Source organism: Carettochelys insculpta, chromosome 1 (assembly GCF_033958435.1).
Source record: "Carettochelys insculpta isolate YL-2023 chromosome 1, ASM3395843v1, whole genome shotgun sequence".
NCBI classification, from domain to species: Eukaryota; Metazoa; Chordata; order Testudines; family Carettochelyidae; genus Carettochelys; species Carettochelys insculpta.
This window is the reverse complement of record NC_134137.1, coordinates 202,252,723-202,280,660: the sequence shown is the minus strand read 5'-3', so window position 1 is coordinate 202,280,660 and position 27,938 is coordinate 202,252,723. Positions and strand designations below refer to the sequence as shown.

General features: G+C 42.7%; 1 protein-coding gene and 1 long non-coding RNA gene across 2 annotated transcripts; one reads left to right on the top strand and one right to left on the bottom strand.

The window, feature by feature from the left end:
• Positions 1-44: 44 nt before the first annotated feature.
• Positions 45-20,103, bottom strand: CHMP2B (charged multivesicular body protein 2B). Its single transcript, XM_074997789.1, has 6 exons — positions 19,952-20,103; positions 13,106-13,197; positions 5,867-6,061; positions 4,039-4,141; positions 2,159-2,265; positions 45-1,999 (listed from the first exon to the last, which is right to left on the bottom strand). The coding sequence occupies exons 1-6, from the start codon at positions 19,983-19,985 to the stop codon at positions 1,886-1,888; spliced, it is 645 nt and encodes a 214-aa protein (XP_074853890.1). The 5' UTR covers positions 19,986-20,103; the 3' UTR covers positions 45-1,885.
• On the top strand, positions 19,990-27,763 carry LOC142014748 (uncharacterized). Its single transcript, XR_012646037.1, has 4 exons — positions 19,990-20,076; positions 20,876-20,991; positions 22,974-23,055; positions 25,373-27,763. It is a non-coding gene; the product is annotated as an uncharacterized LOC142014748 (long non-coding RNA).
• The last annotated feature ends 175 nt before the right edge of the window (positions 27,764-27,938 follow it).

Genomic DNA, 27,938 nt, shown 5'->3' with positions numbered 1-27,938 from the left:
CTCAAATGCTAATGAATGAAGTCCATTACTCAACAACGCACATGGTCAGACCCCCACCATCAGGACAGCTATTGTGGGAATAAAAGCTTTTATTAGATTTATACAAAATAAAAGAAAATTCACCCCAAATGCCATGGGTGTGTGTATTATGTACACTTGTACATTCCAACACATTGAAGATTCCTGGTTTGGCCTCATGGTTTAATGAAAACAGCCCTTCATTTCCACAGCAAAACCTAGACCTAGGCTCACAAAACAGATGGTTACAACCCTTCATTTCCCTTCTCAATCCCACATTGGCAGATGTGACAATAGCAATTCCACACAGGAATTGCTTTCCAGCTCAGGGCATGGCTCTACTTACCCGGCATTTGATGCGCTGTGATCAGTCCTTTGGGGTTCAATTTTGCCATGTCTCTCTGGGCTCAGCTGTCGACCCTGGTACTCCATGCTATCATGTGGAGGAAGGGACACTGGCGTGAGCCTGAAGAGCCCCAGTCTTCACTAGGGAACAAAGTCGATCCTGATACGTCTATTCTATCTATGCTAATGGAATAGCTGGAAATGAGTAAGTGAGATTGACTTTGTTCCCTAGTGTAAAGCACTAGGCATTAGAGACTGAGCACTCACATTGCTTACATGACCTTTCCCTCAAAGCCAATGCTATTCTTTTGACCTGATATAGTTCAGAGACCATGGAAAAGAATATAACAAGCTCAGATTCTAATCACTTGTTTACATATCATCATACAGTGTAATACCCAACACTTTTTTCACCCCAAGACTAATCATAGGCATAAGGCAGCTTTAGATTTCATCTGCCCCTATGCAATCATATGTACCTTAGTAAACAATACAGTGTCTTTAAGAGATAAGTACTGCAAAATATATACAAATCAGATTTCAGGTAATACTCCTTTTGCCAGTACTGAAGGGCTATGTGACAAATTCAGTATGGACTGCTACCAAGTGTAGATGACAATAATTGCCTTAACTGTAGTTACTTTGGTCTTAAATGATTAATATGATTTCAAAAAAATCAGGAGGGTACATCAAGATTTTATATACAAAAAAGGCACAACATTTCTGTTGAAGTTAGCTATGTTACAGTACAATACAGTTTATTCAGTGCCCTTCATGAAAAATATTCACTAAAATATTTAGTTCAAGCCCCTTCCACTGAAGTCAACAAGAGCTGGATTGCACCCATACCTTTTTGGAAGAAGTACAATTGTCTAAGAATGAATCAGCTCAAAATTTACTAAAAAGACACCTAAAAAAAAAGGCTATAAAGTTGTCGTCTTATTACTTAAGAGGAGATCAAGGTTAAAACTAATCAAAATGTCATCTTTTTTCAAACTGAAAGCAAACGAAGAAATCAAACCATTTTAAGAACCTTCCAAGTATAAACACTCCATATTTTATCCAAGGAAAAACTGTCAGTCATAGGACAATAATTCCAAAACAACTAAACAGAGGAAGATCTTACTGCTCTTTTTCCAAATCTGTTTGCTGGCTGACATTCTGTAAATTGAAGGGAAAAAAAGCAACTTAAGTTGTGGTGATAAATCTTGAGTACAACACAGCCCAAGTTCAGGCCTGGTATAAAATGGCTATACCTGTTTATACTAGGTGTCAATTCAGTGTTCAGAAAATCCCCTGTGAAAATTATCTATTCACAACATCTGATAAAGTAGTTTTTCAAACAACTTCAGTAATTCAGTGTTTTCTGACAAGAAAAAAAAGCCTTTTGGTGTGAATCAGCCTATTTCTGAAGTCTTCAGTTCCCTTAAAACCAAAGTACATCAGTTGTGTTGAAAACATGTACATTTTACACCTATCTGTAATGAAATAAGTGTTAGGCTGGCTGTGTATTGCCATCAGACTAATCTACTCCCAAAGCTTTGAGCTGCCGTTCAATCTCTTCATCTGAAATGGTGGTAGTTTTTGATGCTGATGCAGATGGTAGGCCTCGGGCAGCAGATGGTGCTTTGGCCATCTATTAAAGAAAGACACAAACTCCACTTAGTAAAAACAATATGCACAGTGACAATTTGACTTCTAGCACAAAACTACAAAATGAAATCTGTTAGGCTGACGTATTTGAAAAAATCAGAGGACAGTGTTTGACTCTGCCCTAAAGAATTATTTTCCATACCTTTCCTGAGATTTCAATTCCAATTTCATCAAGCACTTGGTTCACAATATCTTGGCTTTCTTCTTCTTCATCAGAGCCCTCAAAGATATCATCCAGAGTATCATTAACTAGGAAGGAAAATGAAACCCAGAGCTGCATTAGTGATTCAAAGTGTTCACAGAAGAAGGAGCTTTATAACTTAAAAATTAAAACAAAACGAACAAACAATGTTCTTCTACAGTCCCAGTAAGTAGCAGTAGTATGACTGAGTGAGAAGGCAAGAGGAAGGAACATATACTGTTTGTGGGGATAAATCCTGAAGAAGCACACTGCATTATCTATCATCAAATGCTGGCAACTCAGGAGTATTCTGCTCACCTCTGCACTTTAAAATCTTGCCTCTGAAGCAGTGCTAACAAAAGTACTAAGCATTAATGGTCCAGTGCCTTACCCGACGGTTTGATTTCACCAGTTTCTCAAAAAGGGTTTAAATTTCAGAATTCTGTGTGTTAGATTTAAAAAGCAAACCAATTAAAACACTCTACATTCACTTTAGAGACCTTGCCCTCTCCCCCCAAAAAGTCAGCTACTAGATGACTCTCCTCTCCCCAGACCTTCACCAATTGCAAAAATCCACCTAAGAGACTAGTGTGACAATGGCTAACACTGTAGTGTGATTTCTGTCCCTTTCCCACAGCAGAAGCAATGCAGTGGCAGGTTTTAGGATGAGATGAAGGCTGTGTCAACAGGAGTAAGATCAGTACAGCATCATGGGAACATTTCAAATTGGTAACCACTGTACCTTTATTTAGGGTTTAGTGAGGAGAGAGAGAGAAAGACTACAAGTGGGCTGAGAAACTGAGTGATCCCTAAATCAAGCATCAAGATAAGACTCCAGATCTGTAAAGATTTAGAAAGGGCAACAGTTAAGAAAAAAAAAACTAAATCCTCTAGTATCCAGACTACTATAAGATAAAACTACAATACAGTCAGCTCCTTCTACCCACCACCAAAGTCACTAACTGGGCAGGTGGGGTTCCAGGCTGTGACTGACTGCTTTTTACTACTTTCGTCCACTCTTGCTTTTTATTTACAATCAGTTGCTGGAAGGATAATTGAGGACTCCAGCCTAATCATCCCAAACACTTCATAAATTCTACAGAACACTGACTTCTACTAAGCAGAGGCCTTTCAACTATTCTCATTTACAAACAAACATGCAATCAAGACCAAAGTTTTAAATTTAACCCTGAAGCTCAGACATATCTTCAAACTAGGATGAGGAGTTGCTTATCTGCACGCCAACACTAAAGCTACAATCTGCACACAGTACTTATGCTGCTTTGTAAATAAAGAACAATATATTATTTGTTGACAGTATATTTGTTAACTATATATTATTGTTGCACTCTAGTTTTTCTTCCCTTCTGAAAAGGGAAGAGCTACAGCTTCTCCTGCCCTGCAAATGGCAGCAACTACCCTGCCACTTGTTCATGAGACATTTCTATCACCCCTGGAAAATAGAATGCTGTTTCTATTATTCCCCAAAATCTGAATGTCTAAGTGTTATTCAATTTCCCTGGTTTATTCAGTTCTAGTTTGAGTAAGAACACCACCTGTTCTGCAACTCTCCCACTCAGTGCCTCTTCCAATTTTTCTGTTCTCATTTTCTGCAGGTCTTTCATACAAAAATGGTGGAGTGAATTATATACTCAGTATGGTCAAATGTCCAGAACAATCATGCAGAAAGTGAAATATTTTCCCCTTTAATTATAGCTAATTAATAGTAATTTCCTGTGTTGTAAGTACTATTTACAAGTGGGATTAAAGATATGTCAACCCATTTTAGTTGTCTGAGGGTGTCGATGCTTGCTGAAGTTAATCACTAGAACATAACTTACTCATTTCCTCAGTCATTTCCATCTTCATGTTTTCCTTCTGGAAATTCTGCATAGTTTGTAATGTTTTCTGAGGGTCCATCTTCTTGTTAACAGCTTGCATTGTCTAATTATTTTGGAAAATATTAGTCATAAAATTGCACACATTTTGTTTAGGTACAGGTAAGTGATTTCTAGTCCAAAACCTGTGGCCAGTTCTGAATTTTTGCGTATCTAGACTACTACTGTAATGGGAACTATGGGGACCTATGGAATACTCAATTGGTCCCTTGCCCAGTAATTAATAAAAGTACTGTGACTAGTGCAATATAACAAGCAAGCTAGAGCAAGGGTCTGCAACTTGCAGCTCCAGAGCCACAGGGTGCTCTTTTGAGTACACATCGCTCGTTTAACTCGCTAAAATGAGGAACATGTATACCTACAAAACAAAAAAAGCAGTAAAGTAGCACTTTAAATACTAACAAAATAATTTATTAGGTGATGAGCTTTCACGGGACAGACCCACTTCTTCAGACCATAGCCATACCAGAAGAAACTCACCTAATAAATTATTTTTAGTCTTTAAAGTGCTACTTTACTGCTTTTTTGGTTTGATAGTATATAGACTAGCACAGCTTTCTCTCTGTTACTAATCAACATATATACCTACCTTTATTCACTAAATGAGCAAGCTTCCCCCGCTTATATAAGCCAGCTGTGGGGTCCCTGCCCAGGGGGCGGGTAGACCTGCAGTCCTGTGGCTGAAGAGGAGCCAGCTGCAGGGTCCCTGGCTGGGAGGTGGGGAGACTCGCAGCCCTGTGGCTGGAGCAGAGCCAGCCACGGGGTCCCTTGCAAGGGGAGGGGAGACCCACAGCGGGAGCCTTCTCCCTCTCTTCCCTCAGACATGCAGCTGTCTGACAGCCCTTCGGCTGGGGGAAGAGAGGGAGAAGACTCTTAGTCAGGTTCCCTCCCCTGTGCTGGCGGAAACGTGAAACTGACCAGCCATGAGCCGATCAGTTTCCCAGTCCCCCAAGCCATGGGGAGACTGAAACCAGCCTGCCCCTGACTCCCAGCTCCTGCCACTCTGGGAGCCAGGAAACTGACCGGCCCTGGTGGTTCCTAGCTCCCCTCTCCTTGCAGGAAAATTCAAGTAATGCAGGGTTTGCAGGAACAGTCCCGGGGTAACTCGATGGTTTACTGTATTAGATCCCCCCGCCCACCCCACAGACCTCCCCCTTCACCAGGTTTTAATGCCCCCCCACACACGGTCCCAAACTGCCTCCAGCCTTAACCCCCCCACAGCAGCCCCAAACTGCCCCCTGCCTTACAACCCCCCTGCAGTCCCAAACTTTCCCCAGTCTTAGATCTCACCCCCATCCCTAAACAGCCCCAGTCTTAGACACTCCTCCTGCAGCCTCTCCACCTGGACTGCTAGGCTGGGTGGCTCCCCCAGCCCTCCTGCTCCTAGCAATTAACTCAAGTGTTAAGGTTTCTGTACCTAGGCATCAGGTAACTGCTATCCCTAGTGATAGAGATATCAGCCATATCCACCAGTTATTGCTACTGACATATCTGCCTGAGGCAGCAGTGTTAAGAAACTGCAAATGGCTTCTTTAACAGCCACATGCAGCTGGGAACTGCCCCAGCCCCCGATCATTTCTGCTATTTCAGTGAACATCTAAAAACCCAACAATGAACAACTTTTGTTCAAATAGCAAATGGTATGTGATCTCAAAACATTAAATAACTCTGAACCTGTCAAGGCTTTTGCAAGCTACCTAGTGTTTGAGTTTCAATATGCAAGTGTGAACATGAACTACATTTAGGCATATATATACATTTATTGGCTCACTTTTGCTGTGGTTGACATAGCTCCTGCCATCTTCATCTGGGAGTTCATCACTTTTGTTTGTGTTGACATAGAGGTGACCTTTGAACTAACAGCATAAGTTCGAGTTTTCTGCTTTCGTAATTGCACCAGCTGTTTTGCTAGAACCTTGCAGGCTTCTTTGTTACCAGTCTTTGCCATTTTCTTTATTTCCAGTTCCTATTTTTAGAAAGGTAAAATAGTGATTAGATGCACATTAAGTGGACAAGGATTCTATAAAGTTATACAGTTAATACTTTTTAATAAATACTAAATTGGATAAATTAACTTCATGTACAAAAGCACTTTGAGAATGAAGGAACTGGCAAGGGAAGCAAGAATATTTCATTTTACTTTTTTAGCACAAGTCTATAATAGAGGACAGTGCTCTAGTCTTAGTAATCTTACCACTAAAAGCATGAGTCGCATTATACTGTAGGTGCGTGCACTTCCATTACATGCCTGTTTTTACATAATGGTAAGCATGACTTGTACATTCTGATGTGAAGTGCATATATATGGAGTCTAGGTTAGGGGTCTGCAACCTGTGGATCTGGAGTCGCATGCGGCTCTTTATGGACTTCTTTGTTGCTCCTGGTGCTATCACTGAAAATTAAAAAAGCCCCTCCTGATTTTTTTGCTAAATGGTAAACGTCTAAAAGCCCCCAAAATGAACAACTCATATCCAAGTAGCAAACAATTTGCAATCGTGAAAGGTTGGATAACTGCCCCTAGTGTCCTCCAGAGAGAGAAAAGGTTCAGGAGTGAAAGTCAGGAAGACAGTGGCACAAACACACATGTAAAGTGTGAGGAAATAAAATATGTAAAAAGTTTGAACATCCTGCAATAAACATGTATTGCATTACAAATCATTGTGTGCATGCTGTTCTTAAAATAGGGGTTACAAAAAGTATGGTTTGACATTATTTGTTAAGGACTACGTCATATTCACATGCATTGCTGCTCTTGAATTACGGTGCTTTTTTTTTTTTTTTTCCACCCAATTGGAACAAATTGCTCTTCTTGCTATTACAGAATCTCACAGATCACAGAATCACAGGGCTGGAAGGGACCTCAGGAGGTCATCTAGTCCAGCCCTCTCCTTCAAGCAGGATCAACCCCCACTAAGTCATCCCAGCCAGGACCTTGTCCAGCTGGGACTTAAAAACCTCAAGGGATGGAGAATCCACCACCTCTCTAGGCAATGCATTCCAATATTTCACCACCCTCCTGGTGAAGTAGTTTTTCCTAATATCTAATCTACACCTCTCCCCCTTCAGCTTCTGACCATTACTCCTTGTTCTGCCATCTGACACCACTGAGAACAGTTTCTACCCTCCTTTTTAGAGCTCCCCTTCAGGAAGTTGAAGGCTGCTATTAAATCACCTTTAAGTCTTCTCTTCTGTAAACTAAACAAGCCCAAATCCCTCAGCCTGTCCTCATAGGTCTCGTGCTCCAGACCCTTAGTCATTTTTGCTGCCCTTCACTGAACCTGCTCCAGCAAATCCACATCCTTTTTACACTGGGGGGCCCAAAACTGGACACAATATTCCAGATGTGGCCTATTTTGGTTGCCAACCCCTGATCTAGGTAATGCCTATGCCCAGATAACTCAGTAACCAATTTTGGGAGGAAATACAGGATTAATTAAACTAACAAAGGCAAGTAAAGTTTTGTATCCCTAATAATTAACAGCTGTTTAGAGAAGATGCTCATCATTTTCATCTTTTGATCTGGTCACTAACAAAATCCTATTAAACAATTTATTGAAAAGGAAAGGAAAACAGGGCTCTCGTCTATAATTTGCCATAATGTTATTGCCTGAACATATACAATTCATACAACCCACTTGTGTGATGACATTTTCTCAGGCAATAAGTAAAATTATGTTTAAGAACTGCAGAGCAGCTGTTGAGAGGAAAGCTCCTGCCAGAAAACGAGAGGTGCTGTATCCCTGCCTGAAGGCAACAGATGACGAAAAGGCTGCTATGAAGGGCTGTGATAGTAAGTAGTGGCCAGACTATAGCATGTAAACACTGAGAAACCAAAAGCAGCATTGACACAAAGCTCCAGGAGATGCTCCAATAGCAAATGTTAACTAATTGCTTTGGTTTTACTACTATGGTAGTGGCATCAGCCTGTGCCCATAAGCAATATTTCATGTGTAAGAAATACCAAACTATTGTAGAATATTTTGAGATGGATACAGTAGCTTGACAGAAACCCCTTATTTTTGACAAAGCTACATTTCACGATAGATTTGGTAAGAAGCAATTTCACCAGAGAAAATACAGCTATGCAAGTGGAATACATGAGACGTACTGTCAGCGGTGCTCCCTATAAGTTGTACTCTTGGGTGGCCACCCACGAGAAATTCAAATGCCGCCCAGCTGGTTAGCAGAGTGCCCACAGGTGACAGCATGTGTTACTGGTGGTGCACACCAGCATATGCCTTGGTGCACATAAAATTTATTCTGCACATGAAGGAAGAACATTAGAGGGAACAGCGACTGGGACATGAAATGAAATGGTAATCCTGTTTCTGTATCCTACACATTGGAGAAGAGGACCTGTTTTGACAGGGTGCTTAAAAATATCACGCTTTTAAAAATTATAACTCCAGTATCACATGGTTGAGATGAGTGACAGAAATGCATACTTTTGACACAGATTTACAAGTGTTGTAATAGAATGTTAGGAAGCACTAGTTTTCCCAATTAATGAGAGAGATGGATTACAAAAACGACTATAAGGTATGAAAAGCACCACTTTCAGGATGAAACATTATATACTGTAAATGCCAAGCATTATTAAACTATTAATTACAAATCAAATCTGTGCCAGTGAATCAAGTTATCATATGGCTGAAGTATTCATAATTAAAATTAATTCTGAAAGCAAAAGACAAGATTAATTCACAGTTCGTGTATTTATGAAATTTTAAAAGTTGATAACTAGTAACATTTCTTCTAATCAAACTCAGCAAGCGAACAGCATAGTAAACAAGGTACATTATTTATAAGATATCAAAACGGTCCACTCTATCGAAGGACAAATATTAAAATAGTGAGTAACTGTAACGCTTATCACAGAGCAACATCTACTTTAAATACTATTTGCTATGCCTCTCTATGTAGCAGCAAAAGACGATTGTTACAGGACAATGTTCTGATTCATTGGCAATTTCCTGCTCTTTTCAAATGACAAGCGTACCAGGCTTCGACCATTCAAATTCCTTAGTATCAAAGGTGAACAGACGATTGAGTCTTTCAAAAAACCTTCTCTTCATCTCTTCCTTCACAAGCGAAAAAATATGCACAACAACATATTACTGAAACAAGTTACAGAAATTAGACCATTCAAAGCTTCTCAGTGAATTTCTTTACAGAAATGAAGGCACTTAACAACGAATACAGGGCTAATCTATACTAAGTGGAAGATGTGGTAAAGACGCAGCAAAAATTGATTCCTTTGAGATCAGCACTCAACACCTGTACTTACTGCATGGAGTAAGGATGGGGGTCAATGTGAGACCCTAGAGGCTAGGTCTATACTGGGAAAATAAGTCCATTCCAATACATTGGTTAATTCCACAATGAAGCCTCTATGGCAGGAATTCCCAACCTATTGGTCAGGACCCAAACATGGGTTGCAATTAGACTTGTTAAGGGTCTCTAGCAGCTGGGAGCTTCATGTGGCTCTTTTAAGAGACATCTGCAGCTTCTTAATGCTGCCACATCCAACAGTTCTCTCTATCAATATGTATCAGATGGGTTGCTGAGTTAGTCTGTATCTTCAAAAACAACAACTCTTTTAAGACTAACAGATTTTGGAGCATAAGCTTTCAGGGGCAAAACACCTGCTTCGTCAGATGATGTATCTGATGAAGTGGGACTTTGCCCAGGAAAGCTTATGTTCCAAAATATTCTTTGGTCTATAAAGGTGCCACAAGACTTCCTGTTGTCTATCAAGAGAGAAGCAATTATGCCTTACAAAGACAGCTTTTCCACCTTTGAAATTCATAGTCATCCCAGGCAAGCCACTTAAGACTTTTGCAGTAAGTAAGTAAGTAAATAATTTTCACTCTCCTCCATCCCCTCTTCTCTTCTATATAGCTGATTTGTCAGATTTCATTTTTTTTTGTTTGTATCTCCCCCGATCCCGAGTGTGACTCGCCCAATCCTCCAGCCTCTGAGTGTGACCCTCCCAGGTTCCTCCCCAGTCTGAGTGTGACCCCCAGCCTGAGTGTGACTCCCCCCAGCCTCCCTGAGTGTGAGGTTTAAGCTGGGAGATCAGGGGTGGGGGGGAGCAGTTTGGGGTTTCCCCTACCACAACTCAGATCAATTATAACAATAAAATAATTATCTAGAATAAATGTGCTATTTGTTTTATTAATGTATTTTCCCCTTTCTTATGAAGTAACTGCTGTGAAAATATAAACATGAGGGGATGCAATTTTATATTCTTGCCTCAGGAGCAGAATTAGCTAATTACAGCACTGCTTCCCCACCCCATTTTTTGAATTGCCTTAGGTCAGCAAGTCTTCCTGAATCGTCAAAATGGGTCCCCGTCTGAAAAAGGCTGGGAACCGCTGCTCTAGGAGTTGCATGTCAGTCTCAAGCCTGGATAAAGGAGGAGTGTTGGTCAGATGAATGTCAATGTGCTGATCATGAAACAATACAAATGAAATATGATGCCAGACTAAGGAACAACAAAACCCATGGAAATGATAAGGTTACAGGGGATATGATCAAATATGGCAGAGAAAGTATGATTCAGGAAATACAATGACTATGTAATTTAGCATAAGAAGGGAAGGCACCTAAGGAACGGACAAGATCTGTGCTAGTGACAATACACAAGAAAGGAAGTGCACTGGAGTACAAGAAATACAGAATGATTGACCTAATGAATCATCTAGGCAAGGTGCTGATGATGATACTGACAGAGAGACTGAGATGGCTGACAGAAGAACATCTAGCGGATGAGCAAGTGGGATCCAGGAAAGATAGACGTACCATAGAGCAGATACTGGCACTAAGATTAATAGCGGAGAAAGCTTGACGAAAGAACAAGAACATCTATGATTGCTTTGTCACTTTTCAGAAGGCAGTTGACAGTATAGATCAGAAAGTGACTCGGGCAGTGTTGAAGTCATACAGAGTGGATAGCAGACTGATACAGTTATTGAAGGACATCAATGACAATGCGGAGACAGTGGTGAGAATGTGCCAAGAGATGGGAAGTTGGTTTAGAATGAGCAGAAGTATGAGAAAAGGAGATCTGATATCGCTGAGTATATTCATCACACACCTCGAGAGTGTGATGGACATCATCAAGGAAGAGGTAGAAGGGATTCTCATCCCACACATAGATATCAAGAACTCGAGGTTTGCGGATGATACAGTTATCACTGAAGAAGATGGAGAAGCTAGTGAGAAAAGAGCAGATGCTAAACAAGGAAGGAAAGCAATACAGACTGATTATGAACAATTGTATTTGGAGATAAGGAAATAGGAAGGAAGATCAGTGTAGACAAGATCGAACTAGAGAACATACAGAAGTTCACATCTCTGGGGAGCAACATAATCTAGACTGTGAGAAGGAAATAGCGATGAGAATAGTGAAAGCAAGAGCGAGTTTGAAGGCAATGGATAAGCTCTGGAAAGACAAAGCGATTAGTTTAGGAATGAAGCTGAGCGTCTTAAAAACGTGTGTATTCAGCACTATGTTGTATGGATGTGAGACATGGGTGATAACGAAAGATTTGAAGAGAAGGGTACTGGCGTTTGAGAGGAGTTGTTATAGAAAGACCCTGAGAACAGGATGGATGCCGGTGGTCACCAATGAAGAATTATATAGGAAGATACAGCTGAAAGAGAACCTACTACAGAAGGTTATACAAACGAAGTTACAGATGTTCTGGCATATCTGCAGAATGAATGACGAACAGAAAAATCAAGCTCCTGGTATTTGGCATAATGGACAGGTCGAGTAGGAGAAGCAGACTCCACAGAGAACGTGTAGATGAAAAAGTAGATTGGTGCAGAGCTAGTCTTCAGAAACTGAGCCACTCTGCACTAGACAGGGAAAGATGGAAGGAAATAACGAGGCATCAGGCACCAATGGGCGCTAAGCCTCTGGTTGTTGTTGATACTGATGATGATTTGCTGATTCTAGTTATGCAAATGCCATAGCTGGAATTGTGTATCTGAAAACGATTTATTTCCCTAGTATAAGCTTAGATACAAACATATCACACATCTCAGCCAAAGAGAAGGTTTTCCAAGAAGAGTCACTATTGAGGTTGTCCAATTTTGTTTATGCCAAAACTGATATCTGCAAGACCTTCCACCACACAAGGCAATGCCTTAATAATCACCTAAAACAGGAAGTGGTCTCTCTCTGAGATTTCCTCATGCAGTTTTTGGTCCCTATTAAAAAATAATTTGATTTGAATCTCCACCAGTATACGCATGAGATGACACAAAACTCAAGGGCACATAACCACTGAGCAAGAGAATCATCACTTAAAACGAGTTGATTGCAGCAAAATTCTGCAGAGATCATGGGAATAACTACATCCAAGTGACAAGGACAAGTCACATATAGCACTATCTACAGTTAAGTCATTTTGTGTTCTGAGATGATCAGATGTGTTACTGAACATAAGCTCTAATATTCACTCTGAAACCCTTGCCACTCATTTAAATAAGCATCAGGGACTCATAGTGATGCCTCCAACTGTATGGGATGGAATTCCCAAAAACTCACAGTGGAATTCAAAATACTTATACTGGGCTACTGAGCCTGCAGCATATTCACTTGCTGTCAAAGAATTCTGCAACACAAATCCATCCGTGTGGTAATTGTTTTTGTAATATTTTAAAACCAGTTATGAAACATTGTCCAATAGCATAGGTACATTTCAGCCACAAAAACAAAAAAGCCAGGAGGTAGAAATCTGGCTATATAATTAAAACCATCACAGCTTCTGACCTTACACTTATTAGAGGTCCAGGAAGACTTGGTAGACACTTTTTCTTAAAGCAATAATGGTGAAACACTAAAAAGTTTCCTAATTAAGCTAACTAATGTAGACTGTGGTGAAAACCAGCAGTACTTTGGAGACGGAAATTTAAATAAAAGTCAAGAGACTGTGTCATACCTGAATGGCAAACACTTTGTTTTTAAAAAAGTAAACAAACTCTCTGTTCTGCTTACCAGTTGTTTTTCCTGTTTCTCTAAGGCTGCTCGATCTCTGGTTATAGTCCTTTGTGTACCTCTTAACTCTCGATTCTGTTCCTTTATTATATCTGGAAAGGAAGTATTTATAGTTGATAAAATAATTCTTCAGACAGTTCTTAACAGTATTGAAATACATCATAAAAACACTACAATTTATTGAATTATTGAACACTTCCCTTCATTAATTTGGTTTTTAGCATAAGAATAAAGCACACCTCTACAGGGGCTATAAATATCAAATATATTCTAACAATATTGCACATAAATATGCATGTCTGAAACACCATCTTAAATTTCAACACTATAGGCTCTAATGGACTTTGTGTAACACAGAAGCATCTGACACAATATACTTCTACATTCTGTACGTGTGTGTCTTTCAAGAATGCAGGAAGAGTCGAGAACATTGATAAAGATATAATTTTCTGCAACTGTTTGACAGTCCTCTGAGCCAAATCCTCCTTATCTCAACCACTGTAGCCAAACTATGCAGTGGAGAAATCCATGTAGTCTAGGATCATGGGCGAAGGAATCCTCCACTTCCACCCTACTTCATGACTAACCATGAAACTGCGCAAGGGCTGTTCTAACAAAGCAATAGCATTGGTTCCTGTTGCACCTTCTCTGTAGAGCAGGGAGAAATGGCAGCTGTTCGCGTTAGTACCTCCAAACTGGGACAGACCAAAGCTCCATCTAGCCCAGTACCCCCATCTTCCACCAGTGGCCAATGCCAGGTGCCCCAGAAGGACACCATCCCTGCCCATCCTGGCTAATAGCAATTGATAGCTCTATCCTTCATGAACATACTTTTTTTTTTAAACCATGTTATAGTCCAGGCCTTCCCAACATCCTCTGTCAGAGAGGTCCACAGGTTTGCTGTGTGTTCATGGAAGAGAGAGAGAGAGGAAAAAAAAGACTTCCTTTTGCTTGTTTTAAATCTGCTGCCTATTAGTTTCATCTGATGACTCCTATTGCTTTTGTTAGGAGTAAATATCACTTCTTTATCCATTCTCTTTATAAGCATCATGATTTTATAGACCTCCACATATCCTCTCTCACCAATCCTGTCATCTTTTCCAAGCAAAAGAGCCCTATTCCTACTGGTTGCTACTCACGTGGAAGCTGTTCTCTAACCCTTTAAAAAAAAAAAAATTGTTGCCCTTTTCAAATTCCAATATATTTCTCAGATAAGGCGATCACAGCTAGACAAACAAATGTGAGCATCCCAGCCCTGCTTGTCTCCTTTTTCTTTGGGGTACATAAAGACCCCCAAAATCTTGCTTTTCTTCAAATGCACTCCAACTGGAGGTCAAGCCACAAGAGATGGGACACACAATTGGCTGGAAACTGATCAATTCTTTCATTCATTCTTGACACTCTCTTTCAGAAGGAGCAATTCTGACAGCAGGAATCAAATCTAAACAAACATTTATCAGCATTTAAAGAAGTGCCACCATTTAACAAAAGGTTAAAATTTAGCTAAAGGTTTTCCTCAACCATTAGGAAAACCAATAAAGGAATATTGTTTAAGAGTATGCACAAAAATATAAAACTTTGCTCACAGTTGGTCAGTGGACGATAATGGGAAAAGTTAGACGTTTCATCATCTAGTGGGACTTGTTGGACTTATCTATCCACACGTTCATTTGGCAGCCTGAGGCCTGGTCTACACTAGATTGAAAAGTGAATCTAAGACACGCACTTCCAGCTATAGCAGTTGTGTAGCTGGAATCAATGTATCCTAGATTGATTTTTCTGGCCATCCACACAGGGGAGGTCAATGGGAGAAACTAATACACTACAGTATATTACTAGAACAACTTAACTACAAATTGATTTTTGGTGTGCTTAGAATGCTACTTCTAGTCTATTTTATAAGAATTATATTTACATGTTCATCTGATTTTTGCACTGTAAGACTTGCAAACAAGCTTGGATTCAAAAACTGATTCAGGAGAGATGACCTTTTTCATCACATTTTTGAAAAGTCATAGAAGTCAGGAAAGAGTCCAGAAGAGTGGGAAGGGGGAACCGTATTTGCCATCTCTAAAAAGGGAACTAACCCAGGATATTACAAACCAGTCAGTTTAACTTCTGTGCCAGGAAAACAAGGGAGCAAGTAATTAAGGAAGTAATCTGCAAACATATGGGAAAAAATAAGGTGAAATGTAACAGTCAACATGCATTTGTAAAGAACAAATCATGCCAAACCAATCTGATTTTTTGATAGGATAACAGGTCTTGTGGATGAGGGAGAAGCAGCTGACATGGTATACCTAGACTTTAGTAAGGCAGTTGATATGGTCTTGCATGAGCCTATCAATAAACCAGGGAAATACAACTTAGCTGGGGCTACTATAAAGTGGGTGCATAATTAGCTGAATATAATTATTCTCTGAGAATAGTTAATGATTCACGATCATGCTGGAAGGGCATGACAAGTGGGGTTCTGCAGCGGTCTGTTTTGGGACTGATCGTTCAATATCTTCATCAGTAATTTAGATATTGGCATAGACAGTATGCTTATTAAGTTTGCAGAGGATACTATGTTGAGAGGGGTTGCAACTGCTTTGGAGGGTAGGCACACAATTCAAAATGATCTGGACAAACTGGAGGAATGGCCTGAGGTAAACAGGATGCTGTTTAATAAGGATAAATGCAAAGTACTTCACTTAGGAAGGAACAATCAGTTTCACACATTCAGAATGGGAAGTGACTGTCTAGGAAGGAATACTGCAGAAAGGGATCTAGGGGTCATAGTGGATCACAAGTTAAATATGAATTAACAGTGGGATGTTGAAAAAAAAAAGCAATCGTGATTCTGGTATACATTAACAGGAGTGTTGTGAGCAAGTCACAAGAAGTCATTCTTCTGCTCTACTCAGCACTTACTATGCATCAGCGGGGGTATTGTGTCCATTTCTGGGCATCACATTTCAAGAAGGATGTGGAGCAACTGGAGGTCCAGAGAAGACCAACAAGAATGATTAAAGGTATAGAGAACATAAGCTATGAGGGAAGACTGAAAGAACGGGGATTGTTTAATTTATAAAAGAGAAGTCTGAGAGGGGACGTAATAGCAGTTGTCAAGGACCTAGAAGAGCGTTATAAGGAAGAGGGAGAAAAATTGTTCTCCTTGGCCTCTGAGGATAGGACAAGAAGCAATGAGCTTAAACTGCAGTAAGGGAGGTTTAGGTGGGACATTAGGAAAAACTTCTTAACTGTCAGAGTGGTTAAACACTGGACTAGATTGCCTAGGGAGGTTGTGGAATCTCCATCACTGGAGATATTTAAGAGCAGGTTGATAGACATTTATTAGGGATGGTCTAGACCAGTGTCTCTCAACAAGGGTTACATGCACCCTTGGGGGTACACTGAGGTCTTCCAGGGGATACATCAACTTATCTAGATATTTGCCTGCAGGGTATATAAAAACATTAGTAAAGTGAGTAACATCTAAAAGTTCATTCAGACAATGACTTCTACTGCTTCATATGCCTTATGCGGAAATGCAAGTACGGTATTTCTATTCTACCTTATTTATTTGATAAGATTGTAGAAAGTCAGAAAGCTCTCAGTAGTAGCCTTCTATAATATTTTTGCATATTTTTGTAAGTAGCTTTTAAAAAAGATGTAACTCGGTGGTATGCAAAACAACTCTGACTCCTGAAAAGGGTACAGTAAACTGGAAAGGTTGAATGACACTTGTTTGAAAATTTCAGATTACCTTAGCACCATGTTTCACAGTCGGTGGTATGTGTATTCTTAGGGGTATGTGAGAGAAGTCTGGGGGTACTTACATGTTATATGTATTATTTGGAAAAAGGAATAGTTGATAAAAAAGGTTGAGAAACACTGGTCTAGACAGTGTTTGGTCCCACAGGACTGGACTCCATGGCTTCTCGAGGTCCCTTCTAGTTTTAGTGTTCTATGATTATTTTCAGCTGATTTAACCCCATAATAAATTATATAGAACTTGTTTCTCATACCTTTACACATCTGATAAAATAAAATGAAAGATGAACACATTGCAAGCTGTGCAATTATGGAATCAGGAACCCTTTCCAGGTTTATACAGGGCAACCTCCATCGATTAAAAAAATCTCTTTAAAAACAGTTTGAAAAGGAAATAATGTTTCCATAATTAAGTCTTTTGTGGATTACTTTTGTAATCCACAGAAGACAGACTATTGGCTCAGTATGCTGATAGCTCCCTCATTTACTTGGGTAACAAGTGAAATTCAGTCTAGACAGGTTCAATTATTGTCAGATGAATAAATCATGAACAATAAGCAGAAATTGTAGCCATAGTCTTGATTTTAAAGCATACATTAATCCTGAAAAAGAGTAGTGATTCAGAGTCTTCCTTCCCAGATGTGCAGAGACCTAGCAAGCCATTAAAAGCTGAAATTATTTCAGCAATAACAGGTTCCACCAAAATATTTTATGTTAACCTTCAGAGGAATGCACACGGAACCAAAAGCTCATGCTTGATAATTACTCCTTAGATTTAAAACAATCATCTGAAAAGAAGGGATATTGGAAACAAAAAAGACATTTTACTCATGTTACTGCTCCCAAAAATCTCACATGTAACACTTTCAAGGAACAGGACATTGAGTGGACCACCAATATATAAAAATAAAGACAATGTATTTTGGTCCAGAATAGAGACAGTATAAACAATTCAACAGACAAGCATCAAGCATGAGTTCTGTCAGAAAATAAACTTTAGAAACAGGACTTTGACTTGGGTGGGTGAGGGAATAGATGTTACTATGCCAAGTATAGTTGACTTTAAGAACATTGACAAGAAATAGTAATTATAGTTATGTACGTGACTAGCATTGGTAGTTTTACGCTACAGAAAACATTTCTTCTGTTAGAAAACTTACAGAATAGAAACTGAAGCCAAATATAATAAAGGCATTAGCATTAAAAAGAAAGCCAGTAAAAAAGAAAAAAGAAAAAGAAGAAAAAGAAAAAAGCAGCACTATTTTCTTTGTATTTCATGTGCCACAGGAGAGTCTCAGCTACTTTAAAAGAACTGCAACAATAGATAAGGGATAGTAACCAGCATTAACAGTTATTAGAAATACTCATTTGTTTCCGCGGATGAAAGAAATCCAATGGAAAATGAGAGCGTGCAATAGCAAACTGCCAGGGAGGAATAAGACAAAGGATGAGATCCTTGGCCCCTTCTCCAGAAAGAAGCACAAAAAGGGATGAAAAGGTTTGAAATAGCAGAACCCCTCCACCCCCCCACCTCTCCTTCCCTGGCATACAGAAATCGCCAGATAGCATAAGGGGATGACCCTACACCACCTGTTCTTATCACCTTCATGTCCAACTGTATGGTAAATTTCATAGGTATGTTTGAGGCACTTTCCATTCCTTCAGCCTCCAAACAGCAACTGACCTTGCAGGACCAAGTCAAAAAGATGGCACAACAAACTTCTGCCCTCCTCCCTGCTCTGTGCCCAAAAATATTATTTTTTACTTCATGAAATGCTTGGTGAATGTAGCACATAATCAGTTTCAAAACTCTGGCTGATAACAGACAAAGCAATGCTCCATCAATGAAGCACACCTATCTATCAGAGAATTTATGATGGTGTAATCAGTGTTCTTATGGGGGGAGTTAAGATGCCCACTTCTATTACTCAGGTAATTAACAGTACTTGCTCTTAGTTCTGCACGGGATTTAACACCTTGTCATTAAAATGTATTCCCCAAAACAACAAATCTAACCCATACAGTAAACCCTCCACTTACGTGGGGTTTGCATTTCTGCAACCTCTGTGTAACTTGAATTTTGGTGCAAGTCAAGGGGAGATGGGAACCAGGCTGCCTCTGGGTTCCCAGCTCCCCTGGGCTTGCAGGAGCCAGGAAACTTACCAGCCCAGCTTGTTAGTTTCCTGGGTCCCACAAGCAGTTGGGAGCTGGGAACCACCCAGGGGAACAGGAAACCACTCCTGTCAGGGGCAGCAGTGGCACTAACCCGAGACACGTGCAGCTCGATTACATGTATCTCATGGGTTTATTTTATACATATGAGCAACAGGTAGTAAATGGTGATTTGGTAGCTCAGGAACACCAGGGGCTCTCTCCTCAGTTTTTACAGCAGAAGCCCCCCCCGTCTCCTTCCCCGGCGTACAGAAATCACCAGATAGCAGGCACCAGTCTCCGAGTCTCCAGCAACGTTTGTCTGCTCTTCTCTTGGCAAAGGACAGACACTAGCTCTCCGAGAACAGCGCCGTTTGTTTTCGGGGCACTGCTGGTTGTCTGCCTCAGAGGTAGTCTGGTATCGCTTCGACCCAGCAAAAAACACCCCCCAAAACCACCAACGGAAGAAACACCCTCGAGCCCCCTAGAAGCAGGACTCGCTGTAGGTTCGCCCCAACCCAGCTGCAGGCACAGAGCCGCCCCAGCACGTCCCGCGGGGGCGCAGTTCCGCTTCCACTAGAGACACTGCCCCCCCTCCCCCAGCTGACTTATCAGCTGTCCCCGACGCGCTCGGGCCGCGGGGAGGGCCCCGCGCCTCACGCACGCACCCACCCAGCCCCAGCCCCCGGCGCACCGCCCGGCCCTGCTGGGCCCGGTCACAGCACGGGCGGGGCGGGGCGGGAGAGAGTCGCGCTGTGCCCCCCAGCAAAGACCCAGCACCCCGCGGGCGCAGGGCGGCTCGGCTGGAAGCGGCCGGGGGGCGAGCTGGGGCCCCGCGGCAAGACGGGGGTGGGACGAGATACGGATAGACCGACCCCCGGACGGACAGCCGCCCTGCAGACCGACGGGCCCCCGGGACAGACGCCGCCCGCTCACCGTCCACCGTCTTCTTCTTGAAGAGCGAGGCCATGGCGGCGGCGGCGGCGGCGACACGAAGAGGCCGAGGGCAACGAGAGCCGGAGCCGCCGCACCCGGCTCCGCGCCGCCTTCCTGCTTCTCAGGTGACCGCCGGGACGCGGCGCACAGACCCGCCCCTGCCCGGCCCGGCTCCGCCCCTGCCCGAGCCCCGCCCCCGCCGCGCGCCGGTTCCCTCCCCAGCCTCCCTTACTCCCAGCTCCCGTCCCTGCCTCTCCCGCCCCCTCCGCGTTTGATGGCTCCTTTGCTGCTACATCTTCTTGCCAAACCCGCCCACCCTCTGCCCCGGAGCAGAGTTATGGCCGGGGGGGGGGGGATGGGAGTGCTGTGCTCTCCCTCCTTGTTTTCCATCCCTGCGCCCCAAGGCGTGTGTGGGTGTGCACCGCAAATAGACACTGGGTGCTCTGCTAATGAGCCGGCAGCGGCCAGCCCGAGCACCCAGCTTACAGGGGCACTGGCTAGTGAGGGGATGGCCTAGCAGCCAGGTAGTGCTGGGCTGGCTGGTGGGGGTGAAGCCCTGACCCCAGCTGATCAGAGGCACAGGGTGGATGGTAAGAGGAGGACCACACTAGCTCTTGGTAGGATGGGCACCCGGGCATAGGATGAGGTTCAGGCTGATCGACCTGATGGAAAAGAAAAACGTAACTTACCCTACCCACAACACTGGGTCCCTGTTTGCACAGGGAGGTGTCTCATTTGTACTCAAACATCAAAGCTGCCCCTGTAACCAGAGGATGGTCTCTGCTCTGTATCAAGATAGGCTGGGGAGGTGCAACTATTTCAGTTACAAGTGTGGTGTTTTTGGGGGTCCTTCATGTCAAAGCCCTGGGTGGCTGGCACCTATGCCTAGGAGATGCGATAATATGATGTACTCTGTTTGAGCAGGGGAAGAAGATGGAAGATGTAGCAGCCCCACTGGCAAGAGTTAGGTGAAGCAGTTGGAGCACTCTGGTGCAGTGGAGGGAGGATGAAGAGTTAAAGAAGCTGGGACTTGCCCCTGGGTAAGTTTAGAACGGTCACTAAAATTATATATATCAAGCGCTGCTCTCTCCATAACACATCCAGTATTGCCACCTATCCTGATACTTTCCAATATCATCTCAGCTTTTGAATGGAGCCATCCTGTGACCCACAAGAACAGCTTTTTGGGCCTACTGATATCTCTAAATCATTTCAGGCCTGTGGAAAGAGTCTCATGTCCAAATTTCTCACATTAGGTATCAAGGGGAGAGGGTCTCTAGAATAAGTAATGACACTGTGCTGCAGAATGAAGCTTTGAGGCACCATCACACTTCTTACTGACTTTTTGATTTAAATATTAGTTATATTTTCTTTTAGTTAGGCTTTCTTTTAGCACATTCCATTATTTTACACTATGCATCATTTGTGTGTGTGTGTGTAGCTATATCTGAAATGGTGTGCTCTGTGTGTGTGTGTGTGTGTGTGTGTGTGTGTGTCCCTATATCTGAAATGGTCCTTGTCTGCTCCTGGGGCCTGTAGAAAATGAAATAGAAATAGAAATATCGCACTTGGTGGATTTTCATATTTTACATGTTATAGATAGGGGAAGCATATTCTAATATGCTAAATATGGGACACCTGATAAAATTATTCATACTCAAGTGAGTTCAATGGCAATCAATCAGAACCATCCAAAACAAGCTTAGCTGAGGAGCAAAGCTGCTTTCCTGTTTCACTGTTGCGTGTGGCTTTGGCACATGCAGGGCTTGGCTCCTCACAGAGAGCATCCTGGCTGCGTCCACACTTGCAGCCCCCCTGCCTCTTCTGGAAGGGTCATAGTAATGAGCGGAGAGGAAGGGGGATTTCCTTTGGAAGGACCCCATGTCCTTCCAATGGAACCCCACCTACAAAGCATCTTTGCTTCCAGATGGGGGATCTTCCAGAAGCAAGATCTTGTGGGGATATGCTAATGAAGTGTAAAATATGTTAATCCACACCTCATTAGAATCTTCTGCTACCTCTCATTACCATGTCCCTTCCAAAAGTGGGGCGGGGGGGAGGGCGTGTAGACGTGGCTCTTGAGTGCAAGGGTCTTAAGCGTTCCATGGCTGCCAGCCCAGCCAGAGGCAGTGAGGAAAGGTAGGTGCCTGCCAGCCAAGCTGTTGGTGAGCTGAATGGTCTAACTAGGGGCTGGTTCTCTGCACAGTGCTGGAAGTGGGAGACACCCCACCAGGAGGGATATGAAGGAGCAGTTGGGCTCAGGGGGTGACAGGGCAAAGTAGGGCTAATGGGTGGGCAGCAGAGGTGATGTGTAACTGTGTATGATCTGCCCTCACTCACTGGCTGGTACAGCCAGTGGTGTCTGGAAATGGAGGGAGGGGAAGAAAAGGGGACTACTGACCAAGAGCCAGCACAAAGCAGGGATTACACTGACAGACCAGAAGCGGGGGCAGGGTGCTCTGCATGCTGCAGCTTTGCCCAACCACCAGCCTTGCATACTCACCCCCATCATCAGCCACTGGACCCCCGTCTCTCACCACGAACTGATGGGCAGCTGGTAAGCCAGGATCCAGCCAGCAGTAGGACCCACCAATACTGTTGGGTGGGGAGAGGCAGAAAATATGAGACAATTTGCCCATTTTTAAGAAAAAGTAAGGGCACCTGCAGGAAGGCTTAAATATGGGACTGCCCCTTTAAAAATGGAATATCTGATACACGTCTCATAGAACTGGAAGGGACCTTGGGATGTCATCAAGTCCAGTCCTCTGCCCTCTTGGCAGGACCAAGCACCATCCCTTACAATTTTTTTTTAATCTGTTTGCCCCAGATCCCTAGATAACCTCCTCAAGGATTGAACTCATCCTTATTGTAGATTTATGTCTGTGTATCTTTTCTGTGGGATTGTAGTTGTGGACAATTCAAAAGGGAGCTGCATATCTGAGATATTATCATGTATAAAGCTTTCATGGTATGATTTATAAAACCCTCACCTACAATATTGGCTTTCTCACCATGCTTTCAGGTAATAAGATGTAATATGATATGAATATTCAAAAAATGGAAGAAATGAACTGAAAAGTCTGTGAAATCTTTTCAAACTCAAGGTAATTTTAGTTGTTTCTTCCTAATTTTTAACCTCCCACTGTTCTTAGATGTTGCCATGGTTAAAATATTTACTAATTTTCTGAGATCAACTCCTATTTGAGGACCATATCTATTGCAAGATATAAAATAAATAAGTATACGGTACTTAGTAACTTTTGTTTCTCAGCACAGTTCAGATCCATAGTTCTTAATAAGCTAGTTCATGATGTAGGATTAGTGTCTGTCATGAACAAGCAGCTCAAAATGGAACATAAAAGTAAAAGGTCTTGGTGCTGCTATACAGGCTGCTGGGCTGCTCATCTGAATAATAGCACGAATACACCTTCATGCCTCTTTTATTTAAAAAAAATAGTGGTTTCTTCATAGGCTTCTAAAAAGAAAGCATATAATGCAGCAGTGTTTTTCGTCACAACATCCAAATTTGCACTAAAAGAGATTTATAGTCCATTTTCTAGTTTTCTGTTTTCTACTAACATAATCAACCAGACCTGTATAACCATGCATGGAAATAATTTTTCTATTGCAACTTTACATTGTAATCATAGCCTTATAATGTCCATGGATCAAAACAAGACATGCTATTTACTTTGTGAAATATGTTTAATTTCCTGGAAAGCATATTTTTATTACAACTGACAAGATTTCATTGTTCTTCACATGGCCTTTTATTGAAACATTACAAGCTATCTTTAATAGCTTCCACGAGGCTACGGTTTTGATTGTGTGTAACGTCATAAACCCCTGGGAAGGTTAAGGAAATACTATGAGGGGGTTGAAATGGATCATCCACTGTATATCTACATTTCAAATTTTTTGTTCTTCTCCTGGTAATATACCTCCAATGCAGTACTTACTTAAAACACAAAACAAACAAACAAAAAGACTTCTGAATTTCTGCTTCCATTCCAAGTGTTCATCTTATACATTTGTGCATTTGCATGCTGGTTATGAGAGACAGCAAAATTAGCTAACCAGTGTATTGGATCTGAAAGGAAAAACAGAAATTAGCAAATTCTCACATCATCACTATAACGAATGGAACCAATATCTAGGTTTTGAACACTTCAGAATTAAGTGGTTGGCGGGGAGCAGTTCCATAACTAGCATTACAATAGAGATATCCTGTTTGGATTCAGTGTTTAAATTTTTCTAATACATCAACAGCCAGCCAATTACTTTATGCCCTTTTATTGACATCCATCTGTCTACACAGTTGGTTTCTCTGCAGCTGTGTATCTTTATTGTGGGTATTTTAAAACTAAACTAAACAAATTAGCTAAAAGAAAAAAGGCAGGCAAAGAGTATTTCTTTGACACAATAGTCCTATTGTGTTGCTGTGCTAAGGTGAAGAAAGAGGCTTTAGGATTCTTTTGGTGGCTGCAAAGTTTAAAGTGTCTGTGGGTAACCACTGATTTATTAATACCATAAGCCTAAGTAGTAGTATGTTACTACAGTAAACCCTCAATTTAATGGACCCTGATATAATGGATTTGGAAGTAATGGTTGCTGTCTGCCAGCCCCCACCTCCCCCAAATAAATGCCAGCGACTCACCCGAGCTGCCACCAGGGCTGGAGGAGCTGCTGAAACAGCTGGAGCTGCCAGGGCTGGAGGGGCCATCACAGCAGCTGGGGCCACTGGGGCCAGAGGAGCGTAGGGGGGGGCCGTGGTGGGGTGCAGGAGCTCTCCTCCCCCAGTCTCACGTGCGTGAAGCATGTCGGCTCCCGACTGCTGCTGCCCGCAATGGTGCTGAGCAGCAGCCATGGTGTGGGAGGCTGCTGTCCCCTGGCAGGCTGGGTCGGCCATGCTCTGCCTTTGCGCAGGTGGCTCAGAACTGGGGCTGGAGGAGCTACAGGAGGTGGAAGGAGCCAGACTGGCATTCAGCTCCCCTCTTGGTAACTGGGAGAGGGAGATGGAGGTGTCAGGGGAAGAATGGGTCAGGAGGGGGAAGGGAAGAGGGGGCAGAGGACGGGAGTGAGTGATGGGCTGGGGAGGTCAGTGCATCATCATACAGTGTAACAGTTTGGATATAGCGGACTTGCGGCATTAATGGACACCCCTTCCCCCATTACTCTGTTAAATCGAGTATTTACTGTGCATGCTTTGTTCACATATATGAAATCTAGCTATAAGGAACACAAATAATGAATTTATAACACCAGCACCATTTTGTAAAGCTAGGCCCCCAGCACAATAAAGCACTTAAGTATGTAGTTAACATGAAGGGGTAACTGTTTATTCAGTGCCTTATAGTAAGAGAATTCCTCCTGTGCAGACAGTTATATCCTAAATTCTTGTTTTTGGAATTTTTATTTTAGGAATATCATATCAATGCTGGAGGGTTTATCTGAAGACCCCAGAACTGGTCGGAAGCTTTCTCAGCCCTCACCTGAAGGTGTAATTGTGTTGACTCTCACACAAAGAGGACAGATCTCTCATCTTTGTGAGATATTTAAATTAAATAGTTGTTAATAAATAACTAGAGTTTTAAGCCATCTGACTAAAATTTACTTCTGCACTCAGTAGCTCACCTTTTATTTTTTTGGTACACTATACACAAGATCTGAATTTATAACATAAAAGCAAGTAGGAGGAGAGAAAAGAAACCCCAAAAATTGTCAAGGTTTCTCTGTAAATCATAAGGACAAAAAAGGATACTCATACCCTCTCCTTGCTCATGGAAGGTCACCTTAAACCCACTTGGGGAGCAATAACCCACACAATGGCTCTGTATCTGAGTCTCAGTAAAAGAGAAAGCAGAGATTGCTTATTATCCTTGTTTGCTGTGTGCACGGTAAAAATGAGTCACACAAACTGGTTTGGGAAGATGGTGCAACGTCCACGTGCTACTATGACCACTTGTGAATCAGCCTGTCATACAATGAGGGTGGTGGCTGTGAAAGGCAGGAACTTTGCTGGTCATTGAGCTAGCTGCACTTCCCAGCAACGGGTGCCTTAAAAGGACTTTATTGTGCCAGTCCTGGGTAATCTGCTGTGATCCAGCCAAACACTTAAGCACATGCTTAACTTTAAACACAAGTACTCCCAGTGATTTCAGTAAAACTATGCAGATGTGTGTAGTAAAGCATGAATGTAAGTGTATGGATGGCTCAAAGCCAGGGTATGGACTGAGTCCCTTGCAGTGATAAGGCTCTGCACTGTATGCATTCGTACATAGATCAGTACAGTATATGGGAGCTGAGATGTGTGAATCTTAGCTAAGACGCTGAGGCAGACTGAAGGGAGGGGCAAGCACGTGAGTCAAATGCAAGGTTTACTTCTGTCCATGCTCTAGGTTTCACACTGGCTGTTTGAAGCTTGTTGCACACAGACATAAGAAAGCTAGAGAAGGAAGAGGCAGAGAAAGAGGTGAGCAAGTAGGAAATCGGATGAGGCTGAATGAAAGAAAAGATTAGAGAGTAAAATAAATTAGTGTGCTTTTTTAAATAATGCCTAAAGAGTCCAGTGAAGAAATGAAAATGTGGTCCATGCCCTGAATAGCTTATAGCCCAAATCACTAGTCCTGAAAATACATATGCATGTGTTTAATTTGTTACCATGACTAGCTTTGACTGCAAGTTGTCTTATCGTTAAACACTTGCACGTTTGCAGGATTGTGTTTTAATGATAGTAAGGGCTCCATAACTGGTGATGACAAACAGTGATAGGATGGGAGAGTGAGAGAGAAAGGAAAGGGAGACAGAGGGTTACAGTGATAATGTGGTCAAACCCAGGATACATTTATTTTAACTGTTTTTGCTTAACAAGGTACTTAGGCATGTGCTGAAAAGTTAAGTCTGTGCTTTGGTGCTATGCTGACCTGGGGCTCATATGAATGTCTTGAGATTTATTTATGTGCTTTAAGATGGAGTCGGTATTCCAAAATATGGAGGAGATGGGAATGAATATAGAAAAACTAAAGTTGGCAGCGGTTGAGGGTGAGAATGTAGATACAGTGAGGTCTCAGAGTACGCGACCGTGCTCTTACATGTCCGACCCCAATTCCTGTTATAAACTATGTACTGTGATTTCCAGTTCTGCTTAAGTCACTCCCCCTGCCCTGGCTCAACCTCCCTCAGCTCCACGTGGCCCCAGAGCAGCTCCACTCACCACCCTCACGCAGCTCCGGCTCACCCCACATGCCCACGCCTGGCTCTGGCTTACCACCACTCTCACATGGATTCAGTTCACTCTCAGCCCCCAGCCCGGTTTAAACTGTCGCAAGCAGCTCTGATTCAAGCCGCTCGCTGTGCCACCATGCGCAGTTCTGGTACAAACGCCTGCCAGCTCACAAGCCACCTGCTTCCCTCCCCACCCCTGCGGCTCCAGTGCAGCCCCTCGGCTCACAAGCTGCCCACCCAGCCAGCCAGCCAGCCAGCCACCCCCAACCTGCATGACTCCAGTGCAACCCCTCTGCCAGCACACCAGCCATGCATGACTCTGGTTCCAGCTTAACTCCCCACCCCCCTGCTGCCCAGCTCACCACCAGCGCTCAACTCCACCCCTCACCCCTCATGCAGCCCTAACCTACGCCAGGCTTAACTGTCCCCAACTGCTACCCACAGCCCAGGACTTACCTTTCTGCTGCTTCCTCGCCTGCGTGTTCTGCCTGGGAAAAAGCCGGACCCCCACTTACGCGAAATCCGGGTTACGTGAAGGTGCGTGGAACAGAACCTTTGCGTACTCTGGGACCTTACTGTATGCTTGAGTGCCAGGATTAAGACAGGGATCACATCTGAAGAGAAACCCAGGGAGGTTTAGGGAGGGTTGAACATTTGGGAGAGGGAGAAGTGGAAGGGAAGAGAGGGTTAACAAGAGCAGAAGAGAAGAGAAAAAAGGAGTGAAAGGGACATGATGGAGGTGAAAGGGATATAAAGGAGACAA

What these genes read in the sequence shown, in the direction of transcription:
- CHMP2B (XM_074997789.1), bottom strand. Translation starts at nt 19,985, where the DNA reads ATGGCCTCGCTCTTCAAGAAGAAGACGGTGGACG. An exon ending in CAAGAAGAAGACGGTGGACG is followed by an intron (nt 13,198 to 19,951) that starts GTGAGCGGGCGG and finishes CTTCCTTTCCAG; the next exon opens with ATATAATAAAGGAACAGAAT. An exon ending in GAATTGAAATCTCAGGAAAG is followed by an intron (nt 2,000 to 2,158) that starts GTATGGAAAATA and finishes TTTCTTTAATAG; the next exon opens with ATGGCCAAAGCACCATCTGC.